Source organism: Carassius auratus, chromosome 16, assembly GCF_003368295.1.
Source record: "Carassius auratus strain Wakin chromosome 16, ASM336829v1, whole genome shotgun sequence".
NCBI lineage: Eukaryota > Metazoa > Chordata > Actinopteri > Cypriniformes > Cyprinidae > Carassius > Carassius auratus.
In genome coordinates this window covers 8,071,110-8,090,667 of record NC_039258.1, presented here as the reverse complement: position 1 = coordinate 8,090,667, position 19,558 = coordinate 8,071,110, and the positions used below count along the sequence as shown (strand labels likewise).

Here is a 19,558-nt window from a genome sequence, read left to right as displayed (position 1 = left end):
ACAAACAATAAATACTGAAATGAGTAATGGTTATATTTATTGTTAATTTGTGTTATCTAATAAAACCTTATTGTAAAATAGTTACTTGGGTAAAAAATGTTATATTGTCTGATAACATGTACACCATTTTAATCAGCAAATAAATACATCAGAGCAGATGAATGAAAATCAGCTTTAAGCAATCCCCATTACAGAACATCACATTCAGTCAAAAGTTTATGATGTAAGAACATTCAGGTCATTGCCATTATGTTCTGTTAACATACAGTACTCTGTTGTGCTGCTAGATAGTGACTCATACTAAGCTAATTTACATTTGATGCACATAATGGGGATAAAAGCTAAAAAAACAAAAACAACAATGCTTCAGATAGTTGCGTATCTATTTTGTCTTTTTTTTTTTGATAAAAGTGCACTCATTATGTGCCTGCTGAAGAGAGCAGCCCTGCAACTTTTTAAGTCTTTCTACCTGGACATCATTGAACAGACCAGAGGAAGAGCCCTTGGTATGGAGAATCAGAAATAGATCCTTCTGATCTATCATCAGACATCATTAACATACATCCCTGTTTTTATTGCAGTCTCCTGAGTGAAAAACAGTCATTTCAGGTCAATTTTACATGCACACTGTTGTCTTTGAATGCAACTTTGGACTGCAGAACTTAAAGGAGTGTGTTTTTGGCTGATTGAACACACTTCCTCCAAGCATGGCAATGCAGTGGCACACTATCACATGCTAACATGACAAATATGGCACTATGTCAGGTACCATCAGTAGGTGGTGCTTATTTATTTTGGTAAATGAGCATAACCATGCTTTAGTCAGCAATAATTGTTATCTAGAGCATTTTCAGTGTCTTAAAATTGTGGAAACAATCCGGTGGGCTGATGATTTGGGACCGTTATTGCAGCTGAGAAACCCGCAGTGGATTGGCACTGCTGAAGTCCAGGAAGAACGGGCCTTCCTGTTTGGGCAGGAAGGTAGTGGGCATGACATTGTAAATCCCAGCAGGCAAGTTCTCAACCTCCATATAACAGAAACCGCATCTGAAGATAAAGAGATCAAATTAAAATGTTTTGAATCTATTCTACACATGCTAAAACTCTGAACTATTGCAGACCATCAACAAAGATAACCATGCTACTGCTTTCAGGATGAGACAAACCATGAAATATATTTTTCTCAAACATTATACAGTCATATGACTACTTTATAGATGATCAACTATCCCTGACCTAGATTTATTTGTGAGACAAGGCTGTGCATTTCAAGCATTTGCATGCTTATACTAAAGTGGAACACAGTCCAGCTGAACTGACTGTTGGTAAACCAAAATAAAATCCACAAGGTTGTATTCAGAATAGCATCATGATGCAACCACATTACTTTAGCTATTTTTGGATTCTTATATGGGTCTTGGCAAATAAAAACACAACTGTTAAAAAGTTTGGGGCCAGTTAGATATATTAATTTATGTTTTGGAAAGGCAAAATACTGTACTTTCATTGAGCAATGATGCATTTATAATGCTTTCATATTGTTACAGTATAAAATAAATGTTTTTAAACTTTCTATTCATCAAAGAATCCTCATATCAGCATAACAAAATTATTTATGAAGGCTGGAGAGTGTAGTAATGGCTGCTGAAACTTCAGCTTTGCCATCGAAGGAATACATTTTTTTTAAATAATATAATAAAATAAAAAACTCTTATTTTAAACAACAAAAATATTTATAATATTTGTTTTTAATGTGCTTTGATCAAATAAATGAAGCTTAAGTAATATCAGCCACAATTTCTTATGTTTTATTTAATAATAATTTATTACATTTTTTATACTCAAAGCAGAAAATGTTTTTACACAAAACTGATAAAAAAAATTGTTTTGAGGTTGTATAATGACATTCAGCAAACTAATGATTGGGCTTTACGCAACACTATGAAATCATTAAGCACTTCACGTAATAATTTTTAAAAGCATACTGTAGTAGGCAGTATTTAAGTGTTTTTACTGTATACTTTTACTATATGCAATAAGTAGTACACTAGCATGCCATCCCAAACACAGCCAGTGTGTCTCATATGGAAGAACGGAAGTCAGCACAGGGTTTCTTAGACTATGATTTTCTTTAAAGCAATGAAATGGGTTCTGCTTCACCTTATGTCTAGTTATTTTCATCACAAAGAGAGTACTTCTTTACCGGTAATCTCCGCTCCCTCTCTTTTGAGAGCCTGATGATCCAGAATCCCCTGCAGCAGAAACGGTCACCACCTCAAAGCCCACGCTGTACTGCCTGCAGAGAGAAAACCATACTCATTTATATTCACAGGCATCACGCTACATTACACATCCGCACACTCTACAGTGAAAAGTGACAGAGAGAAAGACAGAAGGGATCTGAAAGTGTGTAGGTGTTTCTTCCACAATGGAGTAGATGGCCCACGTCATTTTTGATGTCAAGGGAAATCCAACAGAAATTTAATTTGAAACTCATGCAAAACTATACTATACGAAAATTCATCTTTTCATCACATGAATAAATAATATTTTACATTATTATACAATGTCTTTAAAAAACATAAATCTTACTGTTTCCAAACTTTTGTGTATACTAATGATCAGGTTTGAAAATATATATATTTTTATTACAATTATTTTAGCCCTCCTATGATATAAAATGTAGTGAAATCAAATAAAATAACAAGCAGTCTGACCTTGAACCACGTAGTTCGATTAGCAGAGGGCCTGCTTTCTCCATGTTGAACTGGTATATGGGGTTGTTCTTGAAGGTATCTCTGTAGTTTCCACAACCTCCTGCACTGGCCCCCTTCCACTGGCCATTTATCTACACATAGAGAGAGGTGTTAAACCATCTGGAAGAAGTTTCCAACAAAAACACCCACTAAGAATATTTTAAAACAGCGAAAGCAGAGGTGTGAACTCACTCTTTTGGTATGGGTGAAGGGTGTTGGGATTTTGGAGAAATTAAACTTGCATACCGAGTAAACCTGGAAAGAGCATATTCATCTTAATATGATTAAAATACTATAAAAATAAAAACTAGTGCACTTGACTGTGTCTTACCCTAAGTGTGTAGTTGATGGTGTTTTGTTTCTCATACTGAGAGACCACCAGTGTGAAGGTGTGAGTTCCAGGTCCAGTCAGCTTGATCTTGGTTAAGTAGTGAGGACTGTTGATCCTGATGCCATCAATGTAGGGAGGAGGTTCAGCTTCAGAAAAAAATCAGAACCGAGCTCACAAATTAATTAGAAGCTATAGAGAATAAAGATGAATACAACTGAATGTATTTGACTTCTTGAATTATGTGCTTACTTACCTGGATAATAGACTTTCTTGCCGTTGGTTTTGTAAACTACTAAAGTAATAAACTCCCGGTTTTGAGCAAAGTCATCCTTGAGAGTGAATGTGAAAGTAAAAAAAATCGTAAGAACTTGATTGTAATTATATCTGTTAAAATTCTACAGCAAAACCATGTTAATTAGTTATGATCCACCTACTATATACAAGGGAAAACGAAAATAGATATAACCTTACATCTCATGCATTTTACAGTAAAATACTGTTAAATGTTCAGTTTATGGACAAGAAGAAAAAAAACTGCCAATTCTGATATTCCCAGAATTCCCTGTGTGACAGCTTACATTTGATGCTATTTCATATGACAGCATCTCAGCTTAAAGAAAATCTACTTGTTTCACTTGTGTGATTAAGGTGGTTGTCAGTATATGTTAAAGCAGAGACAATTAATAAGAGACATGCCACTTCCTCAATCCTCAATACAACTATATTAGGAAAACCCGTAACGGCAAAGATGGCGGTTGTATGCACATGACCCACCCCTCCAGCTGGAAAGCTAATCATCTGCTTTTAACAGTTAAGGCGGGAAACATTTAAGCCTATCGTCTGGTTCCACTGACGCATGCGCACAGTTGAGGTTTTGCAACAGCGGAGACAATTTGGCAACAGCGAGTTGTGGTGTGTGCAAGATCAGATGAAATCCACATAGAAGAGGGTGATAACAATGTGAGGGTACCGGACTACCAAGGTAGTTAAAGCATTTTATATCGACCATAAATATGCATTTGTTTAAGCGCTTGGAACAACACCGGCATTCTGGATAGAGATGTAAATGAAGTTGGTGTTGTGAACCCTTGCGCATGCGTAGTAAAAGTATAACCTGTGGGGAAAAAGGCATTTTAAACCTTATTTTGGGGCAAAGTAATCAAACTTTTTCAGTGATTTTAATCATATTTTACTGCTGTTTCTATACATGCAGTTTTTATGTCCCGGTGACCAGTGAAAGTGCAGTTCTGACTCTCTGCCCATTCATTTAGATAGGAGCCTGGTCTTGTTAGTCTGAAATAGCTGCCCGGAGGCATTGCCAAGATGGCGGCCGAGTGTCACGACTTGTCTAAAAGGACTTTGGTTAAAGGCAACAGATCTTAGTAGCTGCTGGATGTACTTATTTAAAATGTTTTTCTTTATGCATATTTAATAACAGGTATAAGCTACCAGTTTTAACTGTGTCTCCTCAATCTGATTGTAGTGCACTGCACTGTAATCTGTTGCAGTACCTTGTCAGTGATGTGTCTGGTGAGTAGGACCCATACAGCAGCGCCCCCTTGAGGACACTGCACCTCCAGTTTGTACTGAGGATTATTGGCCAAGCTGTAGACATCTTTCACCGGTCCCTGTTTGCCATCCCAGCTACTGCATTAGCACAATTCACATATATTTTCTAGTTATCTGCTAATAATCAGACACTTATATAGATGTAATGAAGGTGAGACAGACCTGTGAATACATGAAGATTCTTTAAACAGTGCTGGATTCCAGCTCAAATAGATGACATCGTAATACTGGCACAAGTCTTCCCAGATGATCCAAAATACACCTTAAAGAACATCACACAATATGGTCAATAACAGCTTCTTTTGCAATATTTGTCATGTGTCATTGCTAGTTTAGCACCGAATTACCATTGTCAAACTTCTGTGCGGTTTTAGGGTCAAAATTGAGGTATTTGAGAAGATCTGGTGTCCAGTTCTTCTCATCACGTTCGCTATATCGCCCTTTCCACCGGAGATGGCTCCAAGGGTTCTTCAGCTGGAGGAAGCGTTTACCCTGAGAGAACAAGCATGAGATAATGAAGTTAATGCTGTTGTTATTGTCATTAAACTCCACTAAGCAGAAGATTTTTAACAAGGACCAGGGGTCGAGAGTTTCACCTTATGTTCCCTGATGTCTAGGACAGCGTATGCATGTGTGGGCACTAAACCCCACTTCTCCCCCTCCTCTTCAGTCATGACCCCTGTCGCCGTGGTGATGAGAACATCTCCTCTGTGAAATCTGCCAAAAGGTTCAACAGAATACCAGTATTGTTCATGTTAATTAATACTGAAACTATAAAAAAAAACAATTCTGCATATGAAATAAGGCTGAAATAAAATTAAAGTTTAAAAATAAACCTAAAAAAAATTATACTAAAAAGTAGACAGAAATGTTGCCTTTGCAACTAACGAAAATAAACTTAAGCTGAAGTACTACAATTATTAAAACAGAAAATCTTAATTCAATAGAAATATAAACAATTAAAATTAAAACCGAAAAAAAAAAAAAAAGGAGCTAAATCAAAATCTTAAGAAATACTATAATGTTACATAAAGAACACTGTACACAAACTATTGATGCTCAGAATCAATACAGGCAAGTGAAATAAGGCCAGTAAAGTATTGAAGCAGCTACAGACTACTGAATCTAAAGGAACACGTGACCTACAGTGGTCAGAGAACAATACAAACCAGTGGATTGTGTGTGTACTGTGAATGTGTGCTTACCTCTGGTAAAGCATGCGGAAAGTGTCATCTTTGTTAAAGGACTGATTGTCTGAGTGCATAGCGATACGCTCTGGGATCCAGCCAGTGAGAGCGTGCAAATCAATATTCTACAACAAGAAAACATGAAAGTGTCACCATAGTCCTGTCACTACTGTTCAAAAGTTTGGGGTCAGTACAATTTAAAGGGATAGTTCACCAAAAAATGAAAATTCTGTCATTAATTACTCACCCTCGTGTCGTTCTAAACCCGTTAAGACTTTGTTAATCTTCAGAACACAAATTAAGATATTTTTTATGAAATCTGAGAGCTTTCTGACCCTGCATAGACAGAAACACTAATATTAAATCCTTAAAATGTGACTTATTAAGGTTTCAACCATAATTTTATGATGCTATGAAGATATTTTTTGTGCACAAATAAATACAAAATAATAACTTTATTCAGCAATTCGTTTTGACTGTGTCGAAGAATGATGCAGAAAAGCAGAAAGCTCTCGCAAGGTCAGAAAGCTCTTGGATTTCATCAAAAATATTATAATTTGTCTTACAGGTTTGGAATGACATTAGGGTGAGTAATTAAAAGCAGAATTCTCATTTTTGGGTGAACGGTCCCTTTAATAAATTTGTATTCCAAATAAACACTGTTCTCTTGAAACGTCATCAAAAAACCAAGAATAACATATATTATTTTATCCATTCACCATCAGCCGTAACATGAAAATCAACCAGAACTGAAATATCTGTGTATCCCTTTGTATTTTTCTGTAAAAGAGACATCTTAAAGAGACAAAGATCATCTGCATCTGAAGTGCCACTCACAGAATTGGAGCCTGGGAAATCATATCCTCCCATGACCTTCATGTAAGCCTTCTCAATGAGCGACACCCAAAGTTCATTGCGATTACTGGAGTAGGAGCAAAGCAGCTCACTATTGCGATCCACCGGGAGGAAATCGTCAATAATCACCTGACAGAGAAACACACGCCTGAACTATGACAATACAATCCTGAACCTGTTTATCTTCAAACGATGAAGACGACAATAGAAAAAACTGGAGTTTATTTGAGGAGGTGGGGCTTAGAGAGGGTAAGCACCTTTCTTGGGACGCCGTTAATGTGCAGTTTCACCATGTACTTCCCACAAGGGTTATACTCTGGCTCTCCTTTCCTGTTTTGTGGATAGATGATGCTACACACAAACATTTATCATTGTGGGAACCACCCATTGACTTCTATAATTCTTGTTTTATAATTAAAATTAATATAAACTACAGTAAAACAGAAGTGCTTGTTCAGAAATTTTTTACATTCCACCTGAATGGACACCTGACACAGTTGATTCAGTCCAAGAGGCATCCAAAAAACCGCTTCATAATCCAAGGGTTACACATGAGTCAAAAAATTTGTGTAAAGAGTAAGGCCTAGCACACCCGTTGTACCTTGTGATTAACTTTTTGTTGTAGCGTCTCTCATACGCTGCGCTGATGGCCAGCGAGGCAACGAAAGAACAGTCTGACACAACCGTCTGCAAACATGAACAAACAAAAGAACATTACATAAGCTTATAGTCACATGAGCAAACAACAGAGCTTTCTGAATGGCAAAACTGCTTTAAATACTATTGGAAACTATTACTGGCCAAGTTCAAATGAGAAGCAGAGATGCAGAAAGCTTGACCTGCTTGATGCTGAAGCTGGACACAGTGAAGATCATGGTGGGGTTATTGCAGATGTCATCAGGTCGAACCCAGCGTGAGAATATAGCTTTCTGCTTTGGCGACAGAGCTAGTTTCCCACATTTGTCCCTATTTATAAACATAATCATGTCACCCAAATATTTTGACAATGCTATATTTCACAGTGTTATAAGACTACTGCTCTTAAATACATTACTGTTATAAAATATGGGATGGGTAATAAAAGAAAAGTTTTTTTTTTAATGTTTTTGAAATAAGTCTCTTATGCTCACAAAGACTGCATTTATTTGATCTCAGGTATGGTAAACATAGTTCTACTGAAAAATATTACTACAAATGAAAATAACTGGTTTCTATTTTAATACATTTTTTAATGTTATCTATTCCTGTGATGGCTAAGCTGAATTTTCAAAAGGTTTTTTATTTTTGGATTATTTTTGTGGAAACCATGATAGTATGATAGCCTTTTTCAGGATTTTTTGGTGAATAGAAAGTAAAAAAAAAAAAAAATAAAAAAAAAAAAAATATATATATATATATATATATATATATATATATATATATATATATATTTGAAATAGAACTCTTCGTTTACTGTCATTTTTGATGAATTTAATGTCTCTTTGCAGAAAAAAAAGTGTTTGTTTCTTAAAAAAATAAAAATTCCTACTGACTCAAAACTTTTGAGTTATTGTAATTCTAAGCAAAATACAGCTGTTGCACGGCACAAAAATACCAGTGGATGTCAGAGAAACAGCTGCACTTGTTCAAATTGCACTCATACATAAAGTACTCACGAGAATGGAACAGGAAACGCAAAACGTTCCCTCAGGTCAACACTCATGAATGGCACATATTCAATTCCATTTATCTTGGAAGTCTTCCTGCAAAACACCAAAAAAAGAGAGAAAACAATAAATAAGAATATATTTTCAAAATATTACACTTTCAAAACATTAATGAATTTATATGCATTATGTTGAAACATTGCAAAACCATATGATAACCAATAAATTAACACCCATATTATACAATTATATAATGTTTTGTCCAAATTAAATACATTAATATCAATTTAAGCATCACAACATTATAAATGCACAGCATCAAAAAACAGATACTCCTTTTGAGATACACAAAAAATAGACTTAACACTACAATACAATTATAAGCACTTTTGTAAGATTAACTGGGGTGAGACATCAAGTTTGCTAAGCCTACCTGAGCACCTCAATCTCCTCCGATGTGTAACGCTGACCTTGCGGCTCACTGGAATGCACTGCTCGGACCGGTTGCGCTTTGTCCTGGAGGGAGAAGTCTGGGCCCAGCGGAGAGAACTGCCTCACCTGAGCAGAGCCTTTGGATGCAGGGGAGGCAGCTTTATCCTGGTTTGCTGGTTTACTAAGAGAGTCTTTCAGTCCCTCTGCCCTGAAAGGGGAAAAGGAAATGAAAACCAAGGATTATGGGTAAACGTGCATTGCATTGATTGTGCATTATTATATTCTCAAATGCATGAGAGTTGTTATTTTCTATGGTAATCGTCAATAAGCCACAACTGCTGTAGATACTGCTGTTGATTATGTGATATTTCACACAAAATATTCATAATACAGTGGAGTATTAGTATTTTAGCATTAGAGTAAACAGTGAAGCACCTGTCCAGAGCCTGCCGAGCAAGCTGCTTCAGTTTCCCCTGTAGTGCTTGGTCTGATGTCTCACTGGACTGTTTGGGAGAGAGAAAGAGTTCAAAGATTACAGGGCTTGGCTCAGTTTCTAGTTACAGAGGAGCCCATATAACCAGCAGTGAGAGATATGAAACCAAAACTACCAACTTGACACCACCACCTGTTTAAAGACTGACAACTATGACTACAGAACTGCTGCTAGTATCTAAGTCCACATGAATAGTTACGATCGAATTATAGAGTTCTTTATATACACTACTGTTCAAAAGTTTGGGGTTAGTACCATTTTTTTATGTTTTTGAAAGAGACAGAATAAACAGGCAAAAACAACATTAACAAACAATTAAGAAATTATTTTAAAACGCTATTTATTCCTGCGATGTCAAATCTGAATAGTTATTGTAAGTTGCTAATATTTTGGTGGAACCATGATATATTATTTTAGAATTCTTTTATAAAAATAATTAAAAAATGAAAAAAAAAAAAAAAATACTAGTATTTATTTGAAATCTAACTTTTTCTAACAATGTATTGTACTGTAACTTTTGATCAGTATAATCAGTATAAAGTCCCCTTGCTTAGTAAATATATTAATGTCTTAGGAATAAAAAAAAAAACCCTACTGACTGTTTATTGACCCCTTTTTGCAACTTTTAAAACAAAAGGGTATAATCTGACTCACTGCTTGAATACACAACTCCACAGCCTGTGTATAGAGCTCAATGGCCTCATCTGCGTTTTCCTTCTCATCTTCTTCAAAAGCCTGTGTCACCAGGAAGTATGCCCTCTCCAGATCCAGCTGATGCTTACTCTTCAGAGGGTCACTGCTCTGTGCTTGAACTAATCACAGGGATTCAGTCAGTGAACTGAAACATTTACAGTGAATGGAGAGTTAGGCTTGCAAACTTTGAAAAGTAAGGAAAAGCACAATTAAAGATGTCCATAAGACTTATGTACTATATTCTAAATCTTCTGAAGTCACACGATAATTTAGCGTTAACACACACATATTTATCCTAGGTTTTTGTTCACTGAAAGTCTTGATATCTGCCCCAATTAAATAAAAAAAAAAATTATCAGTGGTTCTCCAGAGGATCCCAGAATCTCATTCAATATGTTCTTCAATTAAAAAATAGTCATTAATTTATATTCCTTATTTCTGTGTTCTCTTATTTCTGTGTTTCTGGCAATAAAATTTACATTTTAGGCTCACTGACTCAATTATATTGTTGTAGCGGTTAAAAATGAAAGGAAATGAAGATTGTTAGTGAACAACAACTTGTATTCTAGACTGATCCTCAAACAAAGCTAACATTTTGATATTTTCAGAATATACAGCACATGAATTGTATCACTTTCATTATACTTTTATGGCCCTTTTGCCTCCATTTTGAAGCTTGAAACCAATGAATGTTAAAAAGAGCAAACGATACAATTATTTTGTGTCCCAAGGGAGAATGTCATAGAATTTTGCAAATGACCTAAAGGTGAGTAATAAATGAGAGAACATTAATGGAGACTAGTCAAATGGAATGATGTTCAAATTACATAACACAAGAGAACAAGGAAGAGAATTGCTTTTAACTGTGAAGGACAAAATCTGACAGAATTCTATTGTGATTCCCAAATGCTTCGTTAGTCACACCACTTTCAACTGAGGTATGACCCATGCAAGCTTTCTAAAGGTTGGGCCGCGGAAAATATGAGCATAATTTCTTCCATGTACAACGACGAGGAGGTTTCACTTATGTCGACCACAGAGAACAGCAGAAAACATTCAGCCCTAAATAATCAACTTAAAAGAAAGTGAAAACCATAACACTGAGCATCAATAAATAAAAACAGCTTTCTGATGAGACTGAATTGGTATTATTTGCGTAAACTGACCGGCACTGAGTAGAGTCTGTACTCTATACAAGTACTCGTTTACTTTGTCTTGAATGTTCTCTAGTTTGGATCCAGCCATGCCTGCATAGATGAGAGCCTGGGCAGCCTCCTATTCAGAACCCAAAAACAAATATGAATATATATATATATATATATATATATATATATATATATATATATATATATTGAATAAACTGTATATTCATATATTATTTATTTGAATGGGGAATTTTTTAATGGCAGCTTTTATTGCCATAACATGGAACAAGCTGATATTTCCATTAAAGAATAAAGCCTTTTCAGGGAGTTTAAGATCAATTAGCCTTAAATGTCAAATAGGAGAATCTTACCTTATAGTAGAACACAGCTTCATTGTATTTCCCCTTCTGATCATGCAGTACAGCTGATTTGGCAAATGTAATAGCATCGAGTTCAAGCGCTGTACAATCCATGATTATCTTTGAAAGGCTGTCGACTTTAATTCAGCTTTAGGACTAACGTTATATGGCAAATAATTTTAACCTGTTCTTCATCATAGCAGCTTCTCCGAGGATTAGCGTTTCTTTCTTGAGTTGAACTTCGAAATAAAATAAAGACAAGCCTGAAAATATCGATTTCAATGAGCTTTCAAACTTAGTGACTCTAAATAAGGCGTGAAGACACAACGATTTAACTTGCTACGATGACATCAAAACAAATCCTCCTTTCCGCAGTACTTCCGGATGCGGTGGGCGTGTACTGATGTTGTCACGACACGTCATTTCTTTTTTAGAACGGACGCCATCTGATTCATTCCGCGAATCGGTTCCTTTAAAGAGTTCATTTCAAAGAACCGGTTAAAAACAATTCAGTGGTTCTTATTTCATTTATTACGTGGCGCTACACATTCCTACCTCTAATATTATATTATAATATTATAGTAATATTACATATTACTAAAATGTTCCAGTAATACCACATCATGTAGTAATGGTGATCTTCCTAGACATGGAGACGCATACAATTCATAAAAAACAATGTCATTTTGAACTTACGTATATTTTTATTTACATAAAAAAAATTACATATATATGTTACAGACGTTGTAATACCCCCGGTTCATCCAACAATTTTTATATCTTGTTTGTAACATTAAGCAAATAGTGAACAATGAACAAATACTACTTTTGTAAACCAATACACTGAAAAGATCCGACCCACAGAATGATTCACTTACGAATCGCGTAGAGTGTGGGAAAATCCACCGCTTTCTCAGAAATGAGTAAAAAGTTTTGGAATTTTTTCTGAAAACTTTACAACTTACCCTATGATTGGAAACATCACGGTCATGTTGCAGCTGTTCAGAAACATCTGTACATAAGCGTACACCTGTAAACCATTAGTTTAATCATGCCCAAACTGGATGTGTAAAATCTGTGTACAGATCTTTATTTCTCAACTTCAAACAAAACAAAATATGTATGAAAATGTTTGTAAACGTGCCATAACAACAACACAGTATAGCCTGTATTATTTTTAAATTTACAAAATGTGTTTTAGTTTTTGCCAATAGTATAAGGGGTGCTGATTCTGAACGAGTCTCTCACTCACTGACAAATAACTATACTTGAAATGCTTGTGTACTCAACTTTTTGCTAAATAGAGCTTTGTGCTCGTTTATCCTACCTTTCTCATTCGGCACAAATAAAAAATTTGCGATGTACCTGAATGCTAAACTATTATTTATGATGTAAAGTATAGGATTTTTACTTCATTCACGTTCCAAATGTGACAGCAGAGGCGAGCGCGCTGATGTTTGTTTCACTATTTTATTTTGATAAAGTACCAACTGTGCTGTAAAGTTAGCAATGCTGGCGCCGTTGCCGAAATCGAGAAAAATGTCACTAGAGGTCACTGTTCCGTGAATGTTCGCTCGAGAACGCGCCTGGAACCCGTGCACATTTTTGTGACTGCGCCCGGGAGACTGTGCTGCGGAGAAGATGCGCTGATTGAACGTGCAAGATACAATAAAGGGAAAAATGTTTGACACGATTTCCTAGATTTAATTTAGTTTTCTTAGTGTTTGTGCTTTTGTAAAATACAGAAAACAAATAGAATGTCGCTTTCTGCTATTTGAGTTTCCTTTTTGTGTACAAATTAAGCGTCAAAAATTAACTGAAACTCAGGGCTATCTATCTATCTATCTATCTATCTATCTATCTATCTATCTATCTATCTATCTATCTATCTATCTATCTATCTATCTATCTATCTATCTGTCTATCTGTCTATCTGTCTGTCTGTCTGTCTGTCTGTCTGTCTAAGTGTTTAAGAAGCAGACGGCAATGATGTATGATCATTTGAGATTTTTACACCTAGTTACACAGTGTTGAAATATTCCACCTGTGAACACATCCTCTGCACACATCCATAAATGAACACATCCTCTGCATACTTTAATGAACACATCCTCTGCACACATACATAAACAAACACATCCTCTGCACCCATACATAAACAAACACATCTGATGCTGTGTTTTTAACCCTGAAACATTTGATATAAAGGAGCTGCTGGCCATAAAATGCAGTTTTATAGGTAGTATGGACTTGTAAACTGTGACTCCCCTAGTGGCATGTTAATCAAGTCTGTCTGGACTTTGTTATCTGGTTGCAGACACTCCTCTATGTTCTTTCATGATTTTATGAGAAATAAACAAGCAAAGCACATTCTTTGACTTTATTGTTTATGGTGAAAAAAAATTAATAAAATGAAATTTTAACACTAACACATACTAACACATACTAACACATAAAGATTTTTAAATAATGCATTTTTTTGGATATAGTCAAACTGTTTTGCAAGGCACGGTATGTATACAGATATCCACAGCAGACACATTAACTTAGTCTTTAGTCTTCTGAAGTCTGTTTCAGAAAAGCTATTAGATGACCATTACAGTTTCACTGACTTTTCTAAGACTGTAAACACGTCACTGAGAAAAATGGGTTTGTCTACATTTTTCCTTGGAGAGTCATATCAATGATTTAATGTTTAAACATGTCAAAACATTCAGATTTTTTTTAAACACAAGGCAAAATTTGCAAAAATAAACAAATAAATAGCTTGCTTTAAAAAAGAAATAGACTTCTCAAAGTCCATCTGTGTATTTGGTGAGAAATTTAATAATGTGTTTTTGTCTGTTGCAACCATATAAACCACAACCTTTTGGTCAGGCATGAAAATCGACATCTGTGTGAATTTCTCATAAAAACAGAAAGATAGCAAATAGTTATCAAGAGTGACTGAGAGAGGGAGGAACGTCTCCAGTCACGCCTCCCCTAATCAGTTTACAGCCCCATATGGTCAACATATTGGATCATGCCTGTTAAGATGTACTCTCTGGGTGGCCTTCAAATGTGCTAGACAGACTCAGAAAACACATAATACATTTCACAAAAAAAAAAATAATAATAATTTAAGTAGATACCTGAATAAGTTCCACAAAATAAATTAAGCTGCACCACCGCTGCTTTATAAGAAATGTTTCTTAAGCACAAAATCAGCATATTAGAAGGATTTCTGAAGGTTCACGAGACATTGAAGCCTGAAGTAATGGCTGATAAAAAAAGCAGGAATTCACAGAAACATTACTCTTTTTTGTTTTGTTTGGCCTTATACCTCTTTCATCTGTCCTATTTATACCTTTTGTGTTGTTATGATTTTGCCATTGAGAATCTGGCCCCAGGTCTGGAATATTTGTTAACCTGCTAGTCCTAAAACAAGTTCTCTGACCCTGTTTTTAGAATTACAGCTCTTTCCAGAATTGTTTATTTTAACCAAGTTTGGATTGTGTTTACATTATATTTAACTTTACAACCATGATCATTTGATTGAGATGAGGTGAATAAAGCCATAAAACGTCATTGGAAAAATGAAAGAAATACTTTGTTTTTATTGCAAGCCTGTTCATTCTGCTTTTGGAAGAGGTCACAGTCAAGACAGGAGAACACAAGAAAGACTGTGAGACTTATAAATCAATGTCTTTGACTCAGCCTTTTGATGACTTTGGGAAAGAAATTGTGTTTTCCTTATGACACGTTTGACTCGCTAAATATGAGAGAGAAACAGAGTTAGACAGATGGAGCGACCTCAAATGCAGGAAAAACACTATTCCTATTGTAACTTTTTTTTTCTCAACTCAGGCATCAAAACCTATTAATCAAACTGACAAAGTTTAAAACCAAAGCCAAGACCAACAACTTCTGCAATCAGAGAATGTGATTTAAGGAATTGCTCCTTTTAACCCTCTGGTATTGTTCATTTTGGGGTCACACTTGTGTTGTTCGTGGTCAAAACTGATCAGACACCTGAAATGTAACTTTTGTATCTTTGGTAAAATCATTGTAATATTGGTCCCACTTTATATTAAATGCATGCATTTAGGTGACGTTTTAAGTGTGCATTACAGTTTTTCTCAGTTGCTTTGGTACATTTCTTGAATCAAACTCACAATTTGCAAAACATAAAGTGCATTTCTCAAAACAACCCGTACAAATAGCAAAACACCATGAATTACCTGCAAAAGCCAGTCTCCTGCTCAAAATCCTTAGTTCATCTCTCAAAAATAAATATCTGTGTCAATGAACATATCACTGCCATCAGAATGACAAGTCCTTGTGTCATAGTTTACGGATAAGACAGTCAAATTGCTTAGTCATGTTGTCAATATAACAGTTTACTCTGGAGGGATGATCTGATGTAAACCTCTGTATTGAACAATATGCCATATGCTTATGTATGCCATATCCATTTCAAACGTACACATTTACACATTACTGTATGTGGGATATTGACTGAAAGAGACTGGATAGAATTCCCAGTTACACTTTTACAAAGTCTGACCAAAAAAAAAAAAACCTTTACAATGTCATTGTGATATAGAAAAGGAAAAACAAATATGGACACAAATATGAAAATAAGTCCATTTTCAGAATGTGTAACTCTTGTGTTGTCCTCTGTCTATACAGTATAAGCTTTTCAACTGAAGATTCATGAGATGAACCTTTGAGCTATTTCAGAGAAAGGGTTTATCATTGGTTTATCATCTACATTCTCTTCATAAGTCAAGATTCACTTGGACAGTTCATGCCAAATGTACAAAAAGTCTAATAATAATGTGTAAAAATAAATATAAAAAGTGTGCTAGGCAGTTTTTGACAACTAGATTAACCATTTTGCATTTAATGACTTATATGATGAACTAAAGACTAGATGTTTTGAAGGGTAAGACTGTTGCACAGAAAACTATGCAATACGTTTTGAGCAACATGACATGAGCAACTGATAATGTAGGAAACTGCCGATACACATGCATAATCAATTGCATGAATGTACAAAAGCAATCGCAACTTGTTCAAAAGAATGAGAAACTGGTTTTATGATGTGTATAAATGGCTAGATGATGTGGAGGTTGTACAAGTAGTTTTGAGAATTTCATTTCTGTTTTGAAAAATGCACCAAAGTGACTGAGAAAAACTGTAAGTGTCCCTAATACCTGTGTACTTACATAGTAACTAGATGTGTACATGTAATCAAAGTGTAAGTACACATTGGTGCATAATGGTTGTGTAACTACACATATGGAACAACCCACTGAATGGTATGTGTAAGTACAAATGTGTAACCGCACACTGGTAACAACACTTTTTGGTAATGAAAGTACAAGTGTGTAACGAAAGTGTATATAATTATTAATGTAATTATTTTGTATTAGATTTATCATGTAATTACTCTGATGTTACACAGCAGTGGCCAGTAAGTTAGGTTTAAATATAAAATTGGACTGTAATATTTTTTGTTCCATAATATTTTTTTTCTATTGTATTTTGAAAGAATTTAATAGAACTAATTAATATTTATGCAATAATTATGATCATTAAAAAAAAAAAAAATCTTAATACTTTACAATTATTATTTAAAAAGTAACAGTATTTAATGTTAAAATAGAGACAATGGCTTCATTCATGAAACTTGATTAAATTAGTAATTTCCAAGTAAACCAGATAACGAAAACCCGAAAACTCTCCTCTGGATGCACAAACTCTTCGTAAAATTTTGATTTGATAGTTAAACATGTATGTTAATGAATTCCCATCATTCGTAAAGAAGATGCTCGTGCACACTCAATTACAATTAGCATAATCCCCACCTATGAAATACAGACACGCAAATTGCATGTCCAGGAGAATTCAGTGTCATCAGTTTGCCAAAAAGAAACCACAATGTTTTACACACCATTTACACGTGATAGGGATCAGGTATACATTTCTTTCGTATCCACTAACTTTTTGAAAACACGAACCATGGTTTAGCCACTAGATTTTATAGCTCTATATGCAAGGCTTATAAATTCTCTAGTTGTTTTAGGCATAAAGACTTATATTATAAAGTTGTGGATTTGGATATATATTTAGACATTCTCAAAGACAACCTTTTTTAGGTTTAGTTTTACATATATATATATATATATATATATATATATATATATATATATATATATATATATATATATATATATATATATATATATATATATATATATATATATATATATATATATATATAAACCTGGGCTTCCACAGCAGTGCCACAAACTGATCACCTCCATGCCACGCCGAACTGAGGCAGTAATTAAAGCAAAAGGAGCCCCTACCAAGTATTGAGTTAATGTACATGAACATACTTTCCAGAAGACCAACAATTCACTAAAAATGTGTGTGTTTTTCTTTTTAATTGGTCTTATGAAGTATCCTAATTTGTTGAGATTTGTTGTTAAATGTGAGCCCAAATCATCACAATTAAAAGAACCAAAGACTTAAACTACTTCAGTATGTGTGCATTGAATTTATTTAATTTCACAATTTGAGTTGAATTACTGAAATAAATTAATTTTTCCACAACATTCTAATTTATTGAGAAGCACAAATGTGAGCCTATAGGGGGAGGGGTGGGTGGAGTGGAGTGTGTCTATTTTGTATTCTTGATATTTTAGAGCGTCACTCCTCCATTGCTGTGCACTCTTTTTCTGCATCTTGAATGATTTATAGATTTTACACACAAAAAATACTGTATTTTTGTATTTTTGCATATTTATTTTCTTTAATTACAACAGACCATTTAGCCAGACCATTTTAAATAAAGTCCTTTTTTCTTTGTGGTCAGATACTGTAGCAACTGTCACAAAAGTCACAGAGTTTCTACCATTCCAATAAAGTAGTGTTTGTAGAAAATTATAAAAATTATTTTTTTTATTTTGGTCTAAAACATCAGAACAACACCAAAAGTTTGAAGCAATATCGATTCTAACATGGCTTTGAATAAGGTTAAATGTCTAAGCTGAGTTTTAAGACCTGAGAGTATAGCCTATATATATATATATTTTTTTTTTTAGAAAGGGAGGTTTTTATTAAAGCTCTCAGTGATGGATTTCTACTTTATTAGAACTGCAGACAACACTAAAGTCTTTAGTCTAATCAATTTAACCTGGAAATGTAAATAAAGGGTTAAAAGTTTCCTTTGTCAGTGTTTATCCTTTAAGTTAAGTAAACAAAGGAAACTCATTTCCGCAGTTCACTGAGTAATCTTATGCTCAAAGGAGCTTAAATACTTCTAAACACCATCTCTCAATTTTTGAGAGTTTTGTTACATGGAAAATTTTCTCTCAAGTCCATAAAACTCTAACCCTGTTTCAGTGTTTCATTTTGCTACTTCAGTTTCTTATACTCATTTCAGCTTCATTTGAGAAAACAGAAACTGCATATGTTTAGAGCTCATTTCCAACTTTGTTCTGCAGCTGTCAAATATCACAACTCACTTTTATCCATGTTTGGCTTAATGAGGAAATTGGGAACATCTGGAGTAGAGCATCACTAATGTGTGCTATCATCTTGACATCACAGTTAAGTTCTAACAATGATTTCAGCCAAGTGTTTTGTGCCAAAATATCAGTAAAATATAATCTTAATATTATTTTCTCTTAAAAGAAGCCTTTTCATTTATGGAAGTCCAACTGTTTGGTTAGCAAGCAACCAAAAGACTGTTATCAAAATATATTATTTTGTGTTCCACAGAAAAAAAGAAAGGAATTATCCCTTTAGCATTACTTCATTTATTAAAGCTAATATTGCTAGTGGTTTTAAAACCAGATGGTCCATGAGAAAATTTCCAAGGAATCATAGTGAGTTCCTGGCTACAGTCAACATTCATCTCTCACTGTTCTTTTGGCTATGGAGGGATTTTATTAAACAGGGCATTCTCAGTTCCAAGAGCTTAAGAAAGATGGCATATAACCAGAAGCAACTGAAACAAGATTTATCTGGCTAAAGAGACATTAATTTCAGATATTTGCCACCTGTTGCTCTCTGAGTGTTTAAATTTTGAAACAGACGA

At 34.6% G+C, this 19,558-nt stretch overlaps 1 protein-coding gene across 1 annotated transcript; it reads right to left on the bottom strand.

The window, feature by feature from the left end:
* Positions 1-12: 12 nt before the first annotated feature.
* LOC113115988 (calpain-7-like) lies at positions 13-11,992 on the bottom strand. The gene is made up of 21 exons (XM_026283776.1): positions 11,479-11,992; positions 11,129-11,237; positions 9,924-10,081; positions 9,212-9,279; positions 8,778-8,984; positions 8,354-8,440; positions 7,538-7,664; positions 7,300-7,385; positions 6,956-7,049; positions 6,681-6,827; positions 5,862-5,968; positions 5,253-5,373; positions 5,004-5,148; positions 4,819-4,918; positions 4,599-4,734; positions 3,341-3,416; positions 3,088-3,233; positions 2,949-3,011; positions 2,718-2,848; positions 2,204-2,296; positions 13-1,047 (listed from the first exon to the last, which is right to left on the bottom strand). Exons 1-21 carry the CDS (start codon positions 11,578-11,580, stop codon positions 903-905), a joined length of 2,448 nt encoding a protein of 815 aa, XP_026139561.1. The 5' UTR covers positions 11,581-11,992; the 3' UTR covers positions 13-902.
* Positions 11,993-19,558: the final 7,566 nt, after the last annotated feature.